Raw genomic sequence first — 16161 nt, 5'->3', positions numbered from 1 at the left:
GTGGGGTTTTTTCTGTTAGATTTTTTTTTTTAGTCTCCATTATTTGCTTGACTGACCAACACTTGAGACAAGCTGCTTTTGGAGGTGCTGAGTTCTTTAGTGTCGGCACCAGCTCAGCAGAGCTCCAGAGGACAACTTAAATACAAAGTGTCAGTAAGCAACGCCAAAACTATTGTAGTTCATCTTGGATACTGTAGAAATGTGTTATGTTAATTTTACATTTTCTTCAAGTGCCAAGGTTAAGTTTGTATCCTGGAGATGGTGCTGAAAATACTAAAGGAGTAAGTCTGTGATTTCAGTGAAGCTGTTCCTGATGCATGTGCTGTAGATTAGATTGAAAACTATTCCTTGTTCATGGGAAAATCTGGAAAGTTGTAGCCAGAGTGTTCTTGTGCAACTGGTATGACTTATTTTATTTTTATTGTATTCCTTTTCTCCTTTCCAGGGTCAGTACAGGCCCTCAGACTTGTTGTGTCCAGAGACGTACATCTGGACGCCCATTGAGCAATGTCTGCCCCTGCTCGAGCAGTCGAAATACTGTCGGTTCAACCAGGACGCAACGGCAGGTAAGGTTACCAGTAATGATAGGTCTGTGAATTTGCTGTCTTGTTTTCATAATGCATTGGCATCATCTGCTACTGAAGTATTATGCAAGTCTATACAGGATAAAGAGTTTAAAATTAACAATTCCTCCAGCAAGGATTAGCAAATAAGGAGTTTTATCTTATAACAGCTGAACTGAGGGAGTGCGGTCTGGATGATCGGGTGGTGAGGTGGACTGCGGACTGGCTGAAGGGAAGAAGCCAGAGAGTCGTGGTCAATGGGGCAGAGTCCAGTTGAGGCCTGGATCTAGTGCAGTGCCTCAGGGATCAGTACTTGTCAAAGACAGGAGGAAGGAGGGAAATTATTTTGGAGGCCAGTAGTGTTCAAAACACGCGTTATTCACTAAGAAGTGCATTCATTTAAGTGCAAAAACTACAGCTAAATTAGTGCCATTGAAGGTGTTAACCCCATACAAGCAAAGGGGCATCGTCTCCTCGATTCTGTGAAATTCCTGTGGCATACCACACATTTGGAAACTGCAGGATGTAAAACTTTACATCGTTATCAGCAATGAGTATCTCGCTCCAGACACTACTGGAACTGTGGCTTGTGTCCTGTGGTTTAAGGAAATTAAAACATAGCTACACGTTGAAATGCACTGGACCTGCTGTGAGGCATTGGAGGTTTAAATAGTTGCTAGCTCTGAGGAAGCTATTTCTCAACAGTAAAATCAGTTTCCTTCTTAATTCTTCACTCTCTGCAATAGTCAGTAATGTGAGTTTAATGAAGTTACAGTGAGTTTAAAAAAGAGCAATAGGAATGATGGTGGGCTTTATTCCTCTTGAATCAGCTTTCTATAATACGGCCCGTAATTATCTCATTTAAGTAGGTCATGATTTATCAGGAGTGGGACTTTGGACGTAGAAACGGGGCAATAATCAGATCCAGTAAACAACTGGGAGAAATAGTGCAACTTGCATTGCTGCCTGGGGCAATTAAACAGTCCCTGGAAATAGCCATCCTCTAATATTGTCTGTAATGTCAGAAAATTTCTGAAACGTTACCTAACACTTGTTTGTTCATCATGTTTGGCAATTTTTGAACTTCTTTTCCCTCCCTTAAAAAAAACCAATAAACTAATAAATTTACCGGTTCCAGGTTATGAAAATGTGTTATAGACCAGCAGCAAGTGCTGCTTCAGGAGAGGGTGCTCTGTGCTCTGACCTTCGAAGTCTCTGCAATGTGAAAAGGATTTCTGAGTATTCATACACATTACATTGCAGAGCTCCTTCCCATAACCAGATTTAGTTTTTCTTTTCTGAAGTATCAGAAAGTATTAATTGGTATTTGTGGAGGATTTTTGCCTGTTTTGCATTATGTGGTTGTCCCATGATTGAGTATTTTCAAATGGGTTTAAAGTGTATTGTTTTCCATCCCCTTCTCTTCTGACGTCGAATACTTTTATTAACAGTTGGAGAACGAAGAAGAGAGGACAGGCAAACTAAACAAAGTTCTTAACTCTTTATACCACAGAGATAAGTCTAAGAAAGTATCTAACAGTTCATAAAAAGAAAAATCATAGGAACGTAATAACGTTTTATTGTGTAGGATGGAAAATCATGGGCGCCTGATGGTTGAAATAGGTCCAACTCTGTAATACTTCTGGCCAGTGTAATGAGATTCAGCCTTACTTAACCTCAGAGGACTCCAGTCATACAGAGACAACGATGGTGTCTTGTGCCAGCAAATGCTCAAATTTGATACTTAAATAAACTACTAGTGGGCTCCTTTTGTGCAGTTCCTAACATGTATTAAAAAACATCAGTTACTTCAAAAAGAAAAATTGCATAGCAGCACTCAGACAACATTCATGGATGAAAGGTCATGTTTGTCATGTATTCTTGCTTTTACAAATCACTGGTTTTGCCTAAATTACAACGGATTTGTCGTTTTTGTTGTCCGTTCAATTTGAAAAATTCAGAAGACCTGGCACCATCTTATAAATGGGAGAGGTTTGTTAGGCTTCCGATGTTTTTATTATTAAACAGCAGCCAGTCATTTACTTACAAATAAATGAGCAGTTAGTGAGATATGGCAGTAATAGAGGCTTTGGATACTGACGCATTCTGAAAATTGAAATTGTGCTGAACTCCATTTAACAGACCATTAGCCTTTACTTTATAAGGATGTGAAACGAAGATGCAAGTACAGATGGAATTATGTTGAAGAAAAAATTAGGTAATTAAAAGATTGCTCTGCAGATAAATACTTGTCAGTCACTTTGACAACATATCGAAACTGATGAGCAAAATTTGGCCACACGAGAGCGCTAGCTAAAATATTGCTGGGCATGGTCTGTCTGTCACACTATTCATCTGAAAACTGGTCTTCAGGGTTTTACTTCATTGGTACTTTCAGTAACAGCTTTGCCCCGTGGAACAAATGTAGCATGAAAGGAATTAGAAATAATTTACTTGATATCCTGGCAATACTTCTGTCCTTCCACTTCCCATTTTGTCTGACACCAGCGCACTGACATGTCTTGGTCTTTTTAAAATCTGTTGAGAATTTCAGTTTGTTGCTCCTGAGAGAAGCCTGTGAAAAATGTCTTCATGAAGGAGAGAGAACCTTTATGAAAATCTGCTTTTGGGGTGGTAATTAAATTAGTGGGAAACTTCAGATCTTTTTTTCCCATCACCACTGGGATGTCAACACCTTTAAGAAGCAACTTCAGATAAGGGCAGATACAATCCCAGTTTGAAGTGGTGGCTTCAAAGCTTTTGTAGTTTCATAACCTCTTGACTTTGTCGCTTAATGTGGGGTGTACGTGTGCCAGCCAGGGTGACCAGGCTGCTCTGACCCGAGGGACAAAGCTGGGCGGGATCTGAATTTTGAAGCATGGCCCATGGCAATCTCAGCTCAATCTCAGTCCTCTGAGCAGCTTTGAATAGTGCAGATCAAAAAGGGCTTTAATGCTGCACTTTTTTTTACCCCTAAACTGATTAGTTTGCTGAAGTTGATAATTTGGCTGAGCTAAGAGACATCTGTTCAACTTCCTGTATATTTAATAATAGAGTGAAATCAAAATGGAATCAAATGGAATATATTAATTAAAATGAAAGGGCTTTCTCCAGTGTTGAAAAATACACATAACAAAGGCATACATGGACTCTGTGTTGGCTTCATGTGTTCTTGGAGACAAGACCCTCTTTGCTCCAGAGAGTATAGTCTAACATAAACCATGAGGGATGCAAAACGATGGTAGAAAGAACAAGAGAACCACCTCTCATTTGTCTGGTCAGTTATAGTAATAGACTAAATTATTAAAAGACTAAATAGTAATAATAGACTAAACTGACTGTATGATTTTTTTGTAATCACAGTGAAGTAGAGTTTTGAAGAGGGATCTAAGGAAATACATCAGTTATCTTTTAGAGTTTATGGAGAAATCTTCCGCAGCATGAGAGATGTTGGAGAAATTAAGAATACGGGGAGACATAAAAGAGTTTCCTTCAAAACCAGATGTTAGTCTGGGCTCTCAGAGGCCATAGTCAGAGGTAGAACTGGTATTACTGCCTCTAGGTGCTAGGAATGAAGATGGGTTTGAAGCAGCCTGTGGACAGCTTCATAAGTGAGGCCAGGCTGATGTGATCGGGGTGTGGGGACCTGGTAGTGACACACATGGAAAGATGGGGAAGCAAATTTTGCAGTAGTTCGTATAGGCAGAACATCGAGGACTTGACAAGAACAAAAGAAAGCTGTTAAAATAGGTAATGGTAGGATTAAAACTTGAAAATCCAGATGGATATTTGTAGAGATGAGTAAGAGAGGCCTTTTTTAGGTACACTATGTAGAAAGAAACTAGATGAGAAACCCGAAGAGCTTGCGAAGCCAAGGTCTTACAACACCAGGAATTTTCCAGTGCCCAATAATTCAGCGCCCACTTTCCTCCTGGTTCTTGATGCAGACCAGGCTTTGCCACCTCCACAGAGCAATACAGACCCTGTTGGAGGTCCTTAGAAGAATTTGGGCTTTAGACCTATTTCCAGCTGGTCGGAGCCCAAATGACGATAGGCATTGGAATCAGGAGAAGATAATTTGTCTTTCTCTCTGCTTTTCAGTGATCTGCCTGCAGCCACCCAGGAACTGATGGGGCTGTGTCTGTGCAGAAGACAGATGTTGAAAGCCAAAAAGTCTTACAAATTGCCTCATGTTCACATACAAGTGAAAAAAAGAGTTAGTGAACCAGAGAATATTACTCACTACTTTTACCATATTAGTCTTGTAACTTTTATTGCAAGTTTTAACCAAATTTTTAAAACTTCTAGGAACACAAGCTGATTTTTTTTCCTTCAGAAATGCATCTTTCTCACATATGACAGAAGAAACTTCATTTTCTTTGCTAAGTACAAGATGAAGATTTTCACAGCTTTGTGGCATTGTTATTCTGCTGGACATAATACGCCAGAGTAGGAAAAGGCAAACCACATTCCCAGTGTTTAATTACTTCTGAATCCTCTTACTAACGACTTGATTATGCATCTTAATGCTTCTTGCAAGAAACTGGGGGTTAGTTCTAGTAAATAAAACTTAGAATTCTTACCCAGAAGTCTGCAGGCTTGGGCAGATGTACAAAACTGTATTTATTTTAAAAATATATTTGTGCGCACAGTGCTTTCACTAGAAAAATTATCCATCACAACTGTTTCAATAACCTTGATTTCTACTGTTGCGTTTTTTAAAACATTCAATTTTGTGTACAATTTAGAGATATTCTTTGCTAATAAATAGGGCGTATTTCAAATGTTTTATGTTTTTGTGTATGTCAATACGAGTATTTTGATTTTTTTTCTTTATATTCTTTTCCCCATTGAGTACAGAGGCTGTTTAATTTTAAGATATATTTTTAAAGTATAGTGTATTGTTGTGATTCTGTTCTTATTCTTCCTCCCCCTCCTAACGAAAAGGCCATGATGACATATTTGTATCCATGAAGTGAACTGTGGTTGTCATTTGGTCACGTCTGATGGTTTAGATCCCTGTCAAAGTGATGTCCATGTGTGGTTTTGAATTTTTGGGTCTAGTCGGATGGATTAATGGAAAAGACAGTACATGTTAATGTTTATACGGGTAGTGTGATGCAGATTAATGTTTATAAATGCACCGAAGTTCTTGAGATGAGGACAGTGTAGTCACAGAACTATCACAGATGGAAAAGATCAAATTGTTTAGAACTGTGCAATCTGATTGGGAGAAATTGCTGGTTTGCTCTCAAACAATTGCTGTTTATAATGTGTTTAAAGATACAATGTTGTGTACTTTGAAGAGTTAGGAAACAGTTTAAATAAATCCTGATAGATCATGAACTCAATTCTTCTAGAGAACTAACTGCCCACTCTCTTATTAGAGCCATAGGTAATAAATTTGAATTCTATAACCAAGAAAAAGGCAGACATATAAATTATTTCTAGCAGCTTCTCTAGAAGACACACATCTTACAAGTTTGTATCTGTTTCTCATTAAGTCTATAAACACTTGGAATCATCAAAATGCATATTTCTAAACCTAGTATGATCCTTGAGCATACAAGATACTTGGACAATGATGATAGTGCCAAGAAGGTGTAGCCAGACAAATTTTTCCCTCACTTTTTTAGTATATTTGGACTAAATGCAAATGACTGGCGTGGGATTTTAGCCTTGTATGCAAATATATGCTTTAATATTCCAGTGCTTCTGTAGCAAAAAGTTAATGTTATTAACTTAATTTGTGGGTCCTAAGCAACTGGCACAGCATAAATTGACTTGTGGGTTGGAAATGACTCTGAACCATTCGCTCTGAAATGGAGTCTTGAAAACGATTGCAAGGACCAGAAGGTCTTTAAAATGTGATTTGAAGTACGGTCATAATGTGAACTCCATTTTGCATTGTTCTTGCAAATTTTGAACTTTGCTACATATATGTGATTTAAAAATTTGCATTTATTGATATTGTAAATATATAATACATATAGCACAGTAAACCATTGCCTCTCAAGAAGCACCGTTGTCTGACTTGTAGTGTAGTTCATGAAACATCTGGCTTGGGCTGCAGAATTCCTAAAAATATGTTTTAATCCAAAATGACCATTATAGAGGTTGTGTAACAAACAGATGTATTTTGAAATTACATTAATTTTGGGGACTTGGCTTGAAAAATGGAGATATCCTGGCATACCCTCCCCACATTGAAGAGACGAATCTTTGTGTGCTCAAGATTTGAATGTCATGATGTTTGATTCTCTAGCGGAATAATTCTGCTTTATTTTTGTGACTAGACCAGGAGTGAACTCATTAGTGGGTGAAGATTCAGCGAAATATGGGGAAGGACAAGGACTGCCAAACCTCACAGGAATCATTTTCCATACTCAGAAGGTGTTAGAAACGCAAGAACAGAAATAAAAAATTAAATAACGTGGATAAGTGGAGCCATCACGCAGATTTATTTCATGCCGAGGAGAACTAGCATATGGGATTAGTTTCTAAATGTGATAAAAGTTAAAAGCTGTAATTAGGGGCAGACACAGAGCAGATGTGGAGGGGACACCACAGGGATGTCATGAGTCCCGGCTCAGCCACGTGGCACCAGCCGCCGCGGTGAGTTTGGTGCAGGGTCAGACCCTGCGCACCCATCCTCGGGACTCAGCACTTGTTTAAACTCCGCTCTGCTGACATCATCCCGACTTTTCGCTTGCAACATAATTGATTCCACATTTTAATTAATTTAGCCAGTAAATTGATTGCTGTAATCTGATTTATTTTGCTGATAAGCTACCGCCAATTGCTTCAGCTTTGCCTGTTTCATGGAAACACTTGCGTTTGTAATTCTCAGCTTGACTCTTATATTTGGTTTTGGTTTGGGGTTTTTTTTGTTTGTTTCCTTCCTCCTCCTTCCTTCCTCCTCCTCCTCCTTCCTTCCTCCTCCTCCTCCTTCCTTCCTCCTCCTCCTCCTTCCTTCCTCCTCCTCCTCCTTCCTTCCTCCTCCTCCTCCTTCCTTCCTCCTCCTCCTCCTTCCTTCCTCCTCCTCCTCCTTCCTTCCTCCTCCTCCTCCTTCCTTCCTCCTCCTCCTCCTTCCTTCCTCCTCCTCCTCCTCCTCCTTCCTTCCTCCTCCTCCTTCTTTCCTCCTCCTCCTTCCTTCCTCCTCCTCCTCCTTCCTTCCTCCTCCTTCCTTCCTCCTCCTTCCTTCCTCCTCCTCCTCCTTCCTTCCTCCTCCTCCTTCCTTCCTCCTCCTCCTTCCTTCCTCCTCCTCCTTCCTTCCTCCTCCTCCTTCCTTCCTCCTCCTTCCTCCTCCTCCTTCCTTCCTTCCTCCCTCCTCCCTTCCTCCCTCCTCCCTTCCTCCCTCCTCCCTTCCTCCCTCCTCCCTTCCTCCCTCCTCCCTTCCTCCCTCCTCCCTTCCTCCCTCCTCCCTTCCTCCCTCCTCCCTTCCTCCCTCCTCCCTTCCTCCCTCCTCCCTTCCTCCCTCCTCCCTTCCTCCCTCCTCCCTTCCTCCCTCCTCCCTTCCTCCCTCCTCCCTTCCTCTTCCTTCTTCGCCTACCAAACAAAAAACCCCACAAAACCAGAATTGCTAAAATTCCCTTGGTTTTAATTAATATTTCTATCTCAGCCACATTTTTTAAAAAATTAGTTGAATGAAAGTTTATATTCCAGAGGGTGATGGTGGCCTATTAAAGTTACAAAGTGTGTTTTCTCAATTTGAGCAAAATTACTCTAAAAATATATAAAATGAGGCAAAAATGCTCATTGTTAGGCCTTGTAAAATTATTTGACATGAATAATAAAGTCTGAAACACTTTGATATGTCATAAATGTCAGCTTTGCAATCAGTGGAATTTGCAGAATTCCAGATACTGGGACGGCCGGTCGATTTTTGCTCTCGCCCAGGTGTGAAGGTCAGTACATCATCTTAGGTCACTGTTTGTGCTACAAACCAGAGATTGACTCATCTGTGCCACTTTGTAGTTAGAAAATCACTGATTTTACTGAAGTTGAGTATTTGGCTTCTTGGGTAAATGCGGTTTATGCAGCGTTTCTGGGGTTTTTTTTATGTAAAATATGTTCAGGAAATAGATGGACTAACCAGTTCTGTTTGAGATGTCAGTGTTGTTCCTAGTTCTAAAGTTCTGCTGGAGTTAGTAATGAGGTAAGCATTCTGTGTTTATCTAAGAAAAATATTTAGTAATGTTTTTCATGAGGAATGAAATATTTCATTCATGTCTAATAGGAAGTGCTTGTGTGGCAGTTGCTTCCCATCCCTCGTCTTTTCTATTTAAGGTGCGTCGCTAATTTAGTATTCTCAGCCTTTAATTCACAGATTTAATGGCATGTTTGATGTGTCTCTCCCAACAGTAACTGAGTCACTTTTGATGACGATCTTAAGATGACAAGTACCTTGCTAAACTCTCTGGAAAGATACGTGTGGTGGTTTAATTCCCTGTTAGCAACTGAATTAGAGATTTACTTTCGTGTCCTGTTTCCAAGTGCGTGTTGGATTTTCGTCGTGATTTCCCATTCTGTCTCTAAAGAGAAAGGAGCAGCTCAGAATACTGAACATTCCCATGTTGTTCTGAATGCCTCAGGTACTTTGAAGAACAGAAAACTCAGCTAATGAAGATGAGTTGCAGGAGAAAGCTTGGCCAGGCTCATCAATGTTGACCCAGAGCAAATAGACCTCCCCAGAACCCAGTGTGATCAGAATTGGGCATCAGAAATGCCTGCGGAGTCCAGCAAAAATGAATTGTGGCATGAGTGAGCTTGTAAAGCTTTGTCCTAACCAGGTTGGATCTGCAAAACCTGGTTCTGCAGCCACAGAAGAGTTTGGGGACAGCCAGCAGGGACATGTATAGAGCTGGTGTCTTTCAGGGTTCCCGCAGCTAAATCTGACCTGTACCAAAAAGGAAGGGTGTTAAAAACAAGAAAACAAAACAAAACAAAACAACCACCAAAGCCTCCTGGATATGGAGTTAATATTCTTCATTGGCAATTCACATTCTCATTTCTCGTATCTGAAGTCATCAAGAATAGTGTCAGAGATACAACTTCAAAAGAATCGGCTGGTTCATTTTGTCTTCTGGAAGAGCATCTAAAAGTGAAATAGTTATCTTTGTCCACTTGCCATCTACTAGATTAAATTCCTTTGTTTGTTTTTTTTTGCCTAAGTGTCTTGACTTGGAGGCACTGGATGCTGGTTTTGGGTAAGCAGTCGTTCAGTCTCATTTAACTAACATTTTCCCAGGTGCATCCCTGGAAAGCAAATCCTTGGAGAAGTATCAGTACCATTTAAACTCAGCCTTCGGTAGCCATTTCTCAGTCAGTAGGTCTCAATAAGCTCAGGCAGTCTGTTTCCTAACACCATATTTCAGGATAATTAATTGAGGTAGGTTAGAATAATACTATTCTATGAGAGCTCCTCATAAATAAACAGGGATTTTATAGTTATTCTTTTATGTGCATCTCTTTCAAATGTGTCCAAACCGGTGGAGCATTCTTGTATTTTACCATTAGGCAAAATATCGTATTTCCAGGTAAACCAGGAGCCTTTGCTTAATTCCTGTGAATTACAGCTGGAAACGAGAACTGCTCTGAACTCCTGTATTCCCAGGAAATGTTTTCCATTGGCCCCTATTCATGTTTACTACTAGAATAATAAGAGTCAAAACACAATGAGTTATTGTTTCCGCGTGGCGCAGCAGGGGGAGCGGATTTTGAACGCGTTTGTCGGGTGATTAGGCTGCTTGCTTCTCCAGATTGAATTGCAAATCATAAACCAGCGGTATGATTTCAGGCACGGAGCCCAAAATGTTTTGTATGGAAGATGGTTTTAGGATTTACCCTCATGGCAACTTCCCATCTTTACCCATTTTAAGGTTCCCTTTAAGTTATGCTTTTAAAACTGTGTTTTCTTCTGTCTTCATGATAATATTTAGATAAGATGCATTTTTCTCCTTAGAAACATTCTTTTTTTGAACAATTATTTCAGAAGTTCCTATTTTTTTTTCCTTGTTAGAGTAACTGCAGAGAGTTGGATGATTGAGAATATATTACTGTACTTCCTTTGTGACTTGTGCTTTCTGCTTTTAATTAAGAATTCCTTTCATTGAATTGTACTTGTTGTTTATGCTTCATTTTAACTGTACTCTTATTTTGGTTCAAGTTAGTATTTTTTATACCCTGAGGCATACAAGTCTTTAATATTTCTTAATGTATGAGTCTAGGATGAATGAAGCAACATGAGAAAAAACACATTTCAACTGTTTTATAGAAATATTGCTGCTAATGGGTGTAGCTTCTTTTGTCACTGTGTATTGTCTGTTTCATTTTTGAAGACGACTTCCTATGCTTTGCTGGCGAAAGAAAAGAAATAATGCTTTAAATTTTGTAATAAATGAGCTTAAATTCAAAGGCCAGATACATTACGCTTCTGATTGAGGTAGAAGCGTTTTCTATTTCCAGTAATTCATATCTCCTATATCTCAGTCATAAAATTTGAAATGTTAGTTTGTTTCTTCCTTTTAACTTTTAAGATTTCTTTGTTTTAAGATCATTGATCATTAACTATGACAAGGTCATGTAAACCAGATGTGGCTTTTTCAACAAGGCTGTAGTGTTTCCCCAAAAAATGAACATTGCTATAGTGTAACCAGCAAAGGATGGGTGCTGCTTTTGATCGTTTTTACACCTAGTTTGAAAGCTTGGGTATCATGAAACCTTTTAACTCCTTGTAAATTGAATTTTACACATTATTTTAGTTGGATTTGGGAAACGTGAACAGTGTTCATCTTTCACAACGATGCAAGTCCTCACTGTTTCGAAATGGAAAATTAAACACCAAGAACAACTTGAAACAAAACCAAAACCCAAGGATTGGACTGGATGATCTTTCGAGGTCCCTTCCAATCCCTAATATTCTGTGATTCTGTGTGTGATACCCTTTGGTCAGTCTCAAAGTAACAGTTGTCAAGTGTTAATCTTCATACTTTTTTTTTTTCCTGTGGATTTAATGCTTAGAGGTAAAAATAGTTTTTCTAAGATTCCATTTTTAAGCCAAATGGATACCAGTTTATAATATGAGTTATTTACGTGGGAGTGTCCTTCAAAGACTGCTTTCAAAGGGTTTCAGTTCATGTTGAATGTTGAATCAGGACTGGCTCTTTGCCTGTTCACTTTCTTTCTTCCGCTGTTTCATCCTGCTATGGAGAAAAAAATATCCAGGTTCTGTGTGTATCAGGGATGCAAAAGCACAAACTGAAGATGGTCAGATACTTTCTTTGTTCCAGAAGGTCATTTAAGGAAACCGAAATCATTTAAGGAAACCGAAACTTTTCATCAGAATCAGCGTCATTTCAGAGTTTAGCAGGCTTGCCACATTTCTTTTTTGAATTAGAAATACCAGACCTCAGTAAGGCTTCTTACTGATCTAATTCTGAGTCCGCTCTGTACAGAAAACGTAAGAAATATTTCCCTGTGACTAATGTGAGCTTTTTCCTGAAAATTGGCACTTGTCCCTTTTCCTGTCAATAAATTTGTCGCTTATTTTTAATTATTTCTTCACTTATTTTCCTGTAGATGGAAAAATACGATCAAAAGAAAGTTAGCTTGCTCGCATTTCTAGATTATCCCCTGACAAATTAAAAATGTCACGTCCGTGTGGAATATCCAAGGGGAGGAGGGAACCCATCACACGCGGCTCCGAGCGCTGCCGCTCCAACCCGGCTTTGCACATCACTATTGATCAAAACCAGCTTTGAACCAAATCGGCCACCCCCGAAAAGCTGGTTTAGCAACAACTTGCTCCAAAAGCCTTTGAACCATCGCGCTGTTTTCATCGCGATGTTGGCTCTGCGCCTGTGTGGGGATGCGGCTTCGCACGTGCCTGCCCGGCTCTCTGACCAGATGTAGCTGGTTTGCACTTCAGCTTGTGTTAGGTAATAGTAATAAAGATTAATGTGCCCAGAGAATAAAAATATTTGGGTGTTGGCTTCCCAAAATAATTTTATAACAGTGCTAATCAATTCCTACCTGTGGGAAAAAATTCAGAACGTGAAACGTTGAATTTCTGTGTAAATGCATGACGATGCTATTGCAGTGAATAGAAATGGTAAAATAATTCCTCTGCCTTATTTTACGTTGGTATTTCAGCAGGAACCCGTATCAGGATTTGAAACTCATGGTTTGGTTTCAGGAGGGAAGTCGCAGTTTTGGGGGGAAGTTGGTTTGGGTTGCGCAAAGAGATAAAACCAGAATTTTATGGGAGTGTGTCAGGGTTCCTGCTCTTCTCATTCCTCCTGTTCTCTTGGGTATAAAAGTATTTATGGGGCTGCCTCTGAAGACCACGGCTCTTACTTTTAGCTTATTATGCAGTGTCTCTCAACAATCTTTGATGAAGATGGGTGTGGGTGTGTAGCTGCACCAAGAAATCAAACCAGTGTGTGTCTGCTATCTACCAAGACAAACCATTGCGTAGAGGGGCTTAAGATCCCTTCTACTTTGTGCTTTGTTTTTTACTGATACTTTGCAACAGATCTGATATGAATTGGTTTTTTTTAGAAAAGAAATCTATGTATGAATTGCATTTAATAGTGATAGGGGGCTGGGAACAAAGAATTTTAACACCTATTTGCAATCTTTGCAATTTTGTATGACATCTCAGTGGCAAGGCTGAATTATATATGAAATCTCACCTATATTCAAATTTCAATAGGTGAATGCTGTGTAAGTAATTTTATGATTCAGGACCAAAAGGGAGAAGAAGTGACAGCTTATTTATTCAACAAGAATTCAGACGTATTCTTAGCTTTGAGACTTACAGGACGATACTTCTGTAAAGACAGACATCTGGCATCCTCGCTTGCTCAGTTTCCTAAAACAACAGGTGCTTTCAACCTACAGAATTGATTTTTCTGAAGTTTAGGGTTTTTATGTATCTAGTCTCCAAGCAATATTGATACATGTAACTGAATTATGGGGTAAAACCTTGTATGTTTTATATGTGAAGTGACAGTGTCTCTTCTATAGACTACAATTACTCAACAGCTCCATGAGAAGGTAATTTTCACAGATACAAAGGCAAAGTCCTGGGAACTTGAAGGGATATTAGCAGTACTGTACTGTCTTAGTTGATAGAACTGCTAACACCAAATCCAGTCATTTCAAGTGATAAAGTGTTTCCAGACATGTCTGGAGAGGATGCACAGAAATAAATAGATTGTAAAAAATGCAGTGCTTAGCACATTTCCTAACACCCTTTGTCATAATAGCAGTTTTGTGTGGCTGTAGAGCTAGAACTGGTGTGCAAGGAGGATAATGCACTGACCACACTTGATGTGGTTCATAAAAGTGAAGTAAGTGTATAAAAACATATGCTGAGCAATAAGAACCGAGTTCAGCTGAGCCAGTGAGGCTGTAGTGAAACTGAAGGTACGGTAAGTTTAGTTACTGTAAGAAACTGAATCTGCAGGCCAGAAATGCTACGAGCCAAAAGATGAACTCATCCAGAGTATTGTGCGTCAGTGTTACTTGAAAGAGTATCAGCAGTGAGTAGTGAACAGCTTTGAAAGGGCTTTTGGCGTGAGACTATGGAGGCTAGGCTTGGCCTAAAGCCATTTCAGGGCACAAACTTACAGTCAGCCTAGAGGTGCAGTAAATATAAACTTTGGAATTTAAGAAGTTAAAATAACTTTACACTTGTGTCACCTCCAGAAGCTAAACTTGCAAATTTTTCCTTAGTGAACTCTGAGAAGGATGAGGATGTAATAGAAGAGGCGGTAGGGCTGGTAGGAAAAACAGCCTCTTGGGATATCAGAAAGGTGTTGGCCACACATCAAAAACCAAATGGATTTCAAAGACGGAGAGAAAGCCATAAAATGTTTTTTACTTGAGTGTTTATCTAAAGCAATTGCCAACAATAATTAGTGGAGAATGCAATCTTAGCAAGTACTATTCAGATTTTCTTCCTTCCAACCACATTTTCCTAGTTAAGTCTTAAGAAATACATTGTGCTTTCATGTCACGAATCAAAACACAGATAAAAGTAATGAAGTCATTTTAGACTTTGTAAAGCAGACTTTGTTAAGTTTCACATACTAAATTCAAGCAATTGGCAGGAAAACGTTTGTAAGGCATTTCTGTGGATGAATAAGGACAGGGTCTTAAGAATGTCTTGCAAAGAAAAGCATTTAATGACCTCCTTTGTCTTTAATAAAGCATAAAGAGCATTAAGTTTTTCTTAAGTAAGGACTACATTTGAATAGAGAGATTTGTCTTATGGATTTCTTCAGATTCTCCCAGACAAGTTGTTCAGCTTACCTGGGCCAAGTCTAGTGAGCTTCAGGTATGTAAATGAGAAAATAAGGCAAGACTTGGTGACTTGCTTCCCAGAACTGGTGTCATATCTTGAGTGCCTTGCATCTATTGCCATTTGTGAAACTTGCTGAAAAGTTCTCTCTCTCTGGTTATTTTCTTATAAATAAAACCTGGTTTTGCCTATGGAGTAGCTGTTCAACTGATCTGATTTTCCACAGCAGTTGGTTTGATTTCGAGTCAACTGATGATCAGCAGAGGGTTTCATTGTGGGTGCTGTAGGTGGGGAATGATGTTGGGTGGGTACCACCATCTCCGTCCTCTTCACTGAGCCCTCAGTGTTTTAACTTAAAATAAGCACATGAACTTAAAAAATATTTTAGTTTGGGGCAGATTCAAACAATAGTTAAAGCTAAATAATTTTACTTATCTGTGCTGTCTCGTCAGTCAGAATAATATCCTCATGCTGAAAAAAGGTTGAATCTTTGCGTACTTCATGTGCCCAGATGCTGATGCTCTAGTGAGCATCTCTCTTACTGTTTGGATGTATATGGTTCTATTCTCAAACTCTTATTTCAGCTTCTGTGTGTAAGCTGACTCTCACATTGGTGGCTTTTTAAACCTAAAGTTCAGAAAAAGTCCGAAATTCCTTTTACTGATGTTTTATAATAATTTTATGAATTTATCCTTCAATGGCCTTGGCCATGTGGTGTGTTCTCTCACATTCTTTAGAGTCGTCTAACACTGTAGAGCAGATTTTTCTGACAGGCAGCGGCTATATAATGTTATTATTCAGCAATAGTAGCGTCATCATTAAAATAAGGAAGTTTTAACTTGTTCCATGATGCCTTATGTGCATGATTCTGGTTCAGTTAAGTCACAAGGGGTCTGTAGGTGAGGTTAACAACATTAAACTATGGTGTGTGTATCTTTGAAAGCTTGAGGAATTATGTCATGCCCACTCAACTAGGGCTTGCACTGCAGAGCTGGGCACTCAGACTTGAATTAAGGATATTTGTTTAACTTTGTTCTACTAGGAAAGTTCAGGAACCAGTATAAATGAGGGGGAAAAAGATGGGGGCTGGAGGGCCAGGGAGTTTTACCTGGGAAGAAGGTATTTTATTGCCTAATGCTTACCTGAGGCAAACAGTGCAGAGGCTTCTTGCTGTTTTAATACACTTTTCACAATTGGGGGAGTGCTCCATGCTGGTGGGTTTTGCAAGTGGTGTAGCAATTAAGTGCAATATGGCATTAACAGCAGATCTCGTTAGTTGTGTTTGGAAGT

General features: G+C 39.4%; 1 protein-coding gene across 7 annotated transcripts in view; it reads left to right on the top strand.

Annotated features, from left to right (window-relative positions):
- ATE1 (arginyltransferase 1) overlaps nt 1-16161 on the top strand; it is an 82235-nt gene that overhangs the window by 62631 nt on the left and 3443 nt on the right. For all 7 annotated transcript variants that reach the window (XM_065843288.2, XM_065843287.2, XM_071812213.1 and 4 more), the window contains one exon: nt 446-566. In XM_065843288.2, the coding sequence (XP_065699360.1) occupies nt 446-566 (121 nt within the window). The remainder of the gene's footprint in view (nt 1-445; nt 567-16161) is intronic.

Source organism: Patagioenas fasciata, chromosome 8 (genome assembly GCF_037038585.1).
Source record: "Patagioenas fasciata isolate bPatFas1 chromosome 8, bPatFas1.hap1, whole genome shotgun sequence".
Taxonomy (NCBI): Eukaryota; Metazoa; Chordata; class Aves; order Columbiformes; family Columbidae; genus Patagioenas; species Patagioenas fasciata.
The sequence above is the reverse complement of the archived record's forward strand: the minus strand, read 5'-3'. Positions and strand labels throughout refer to the sequence as shown.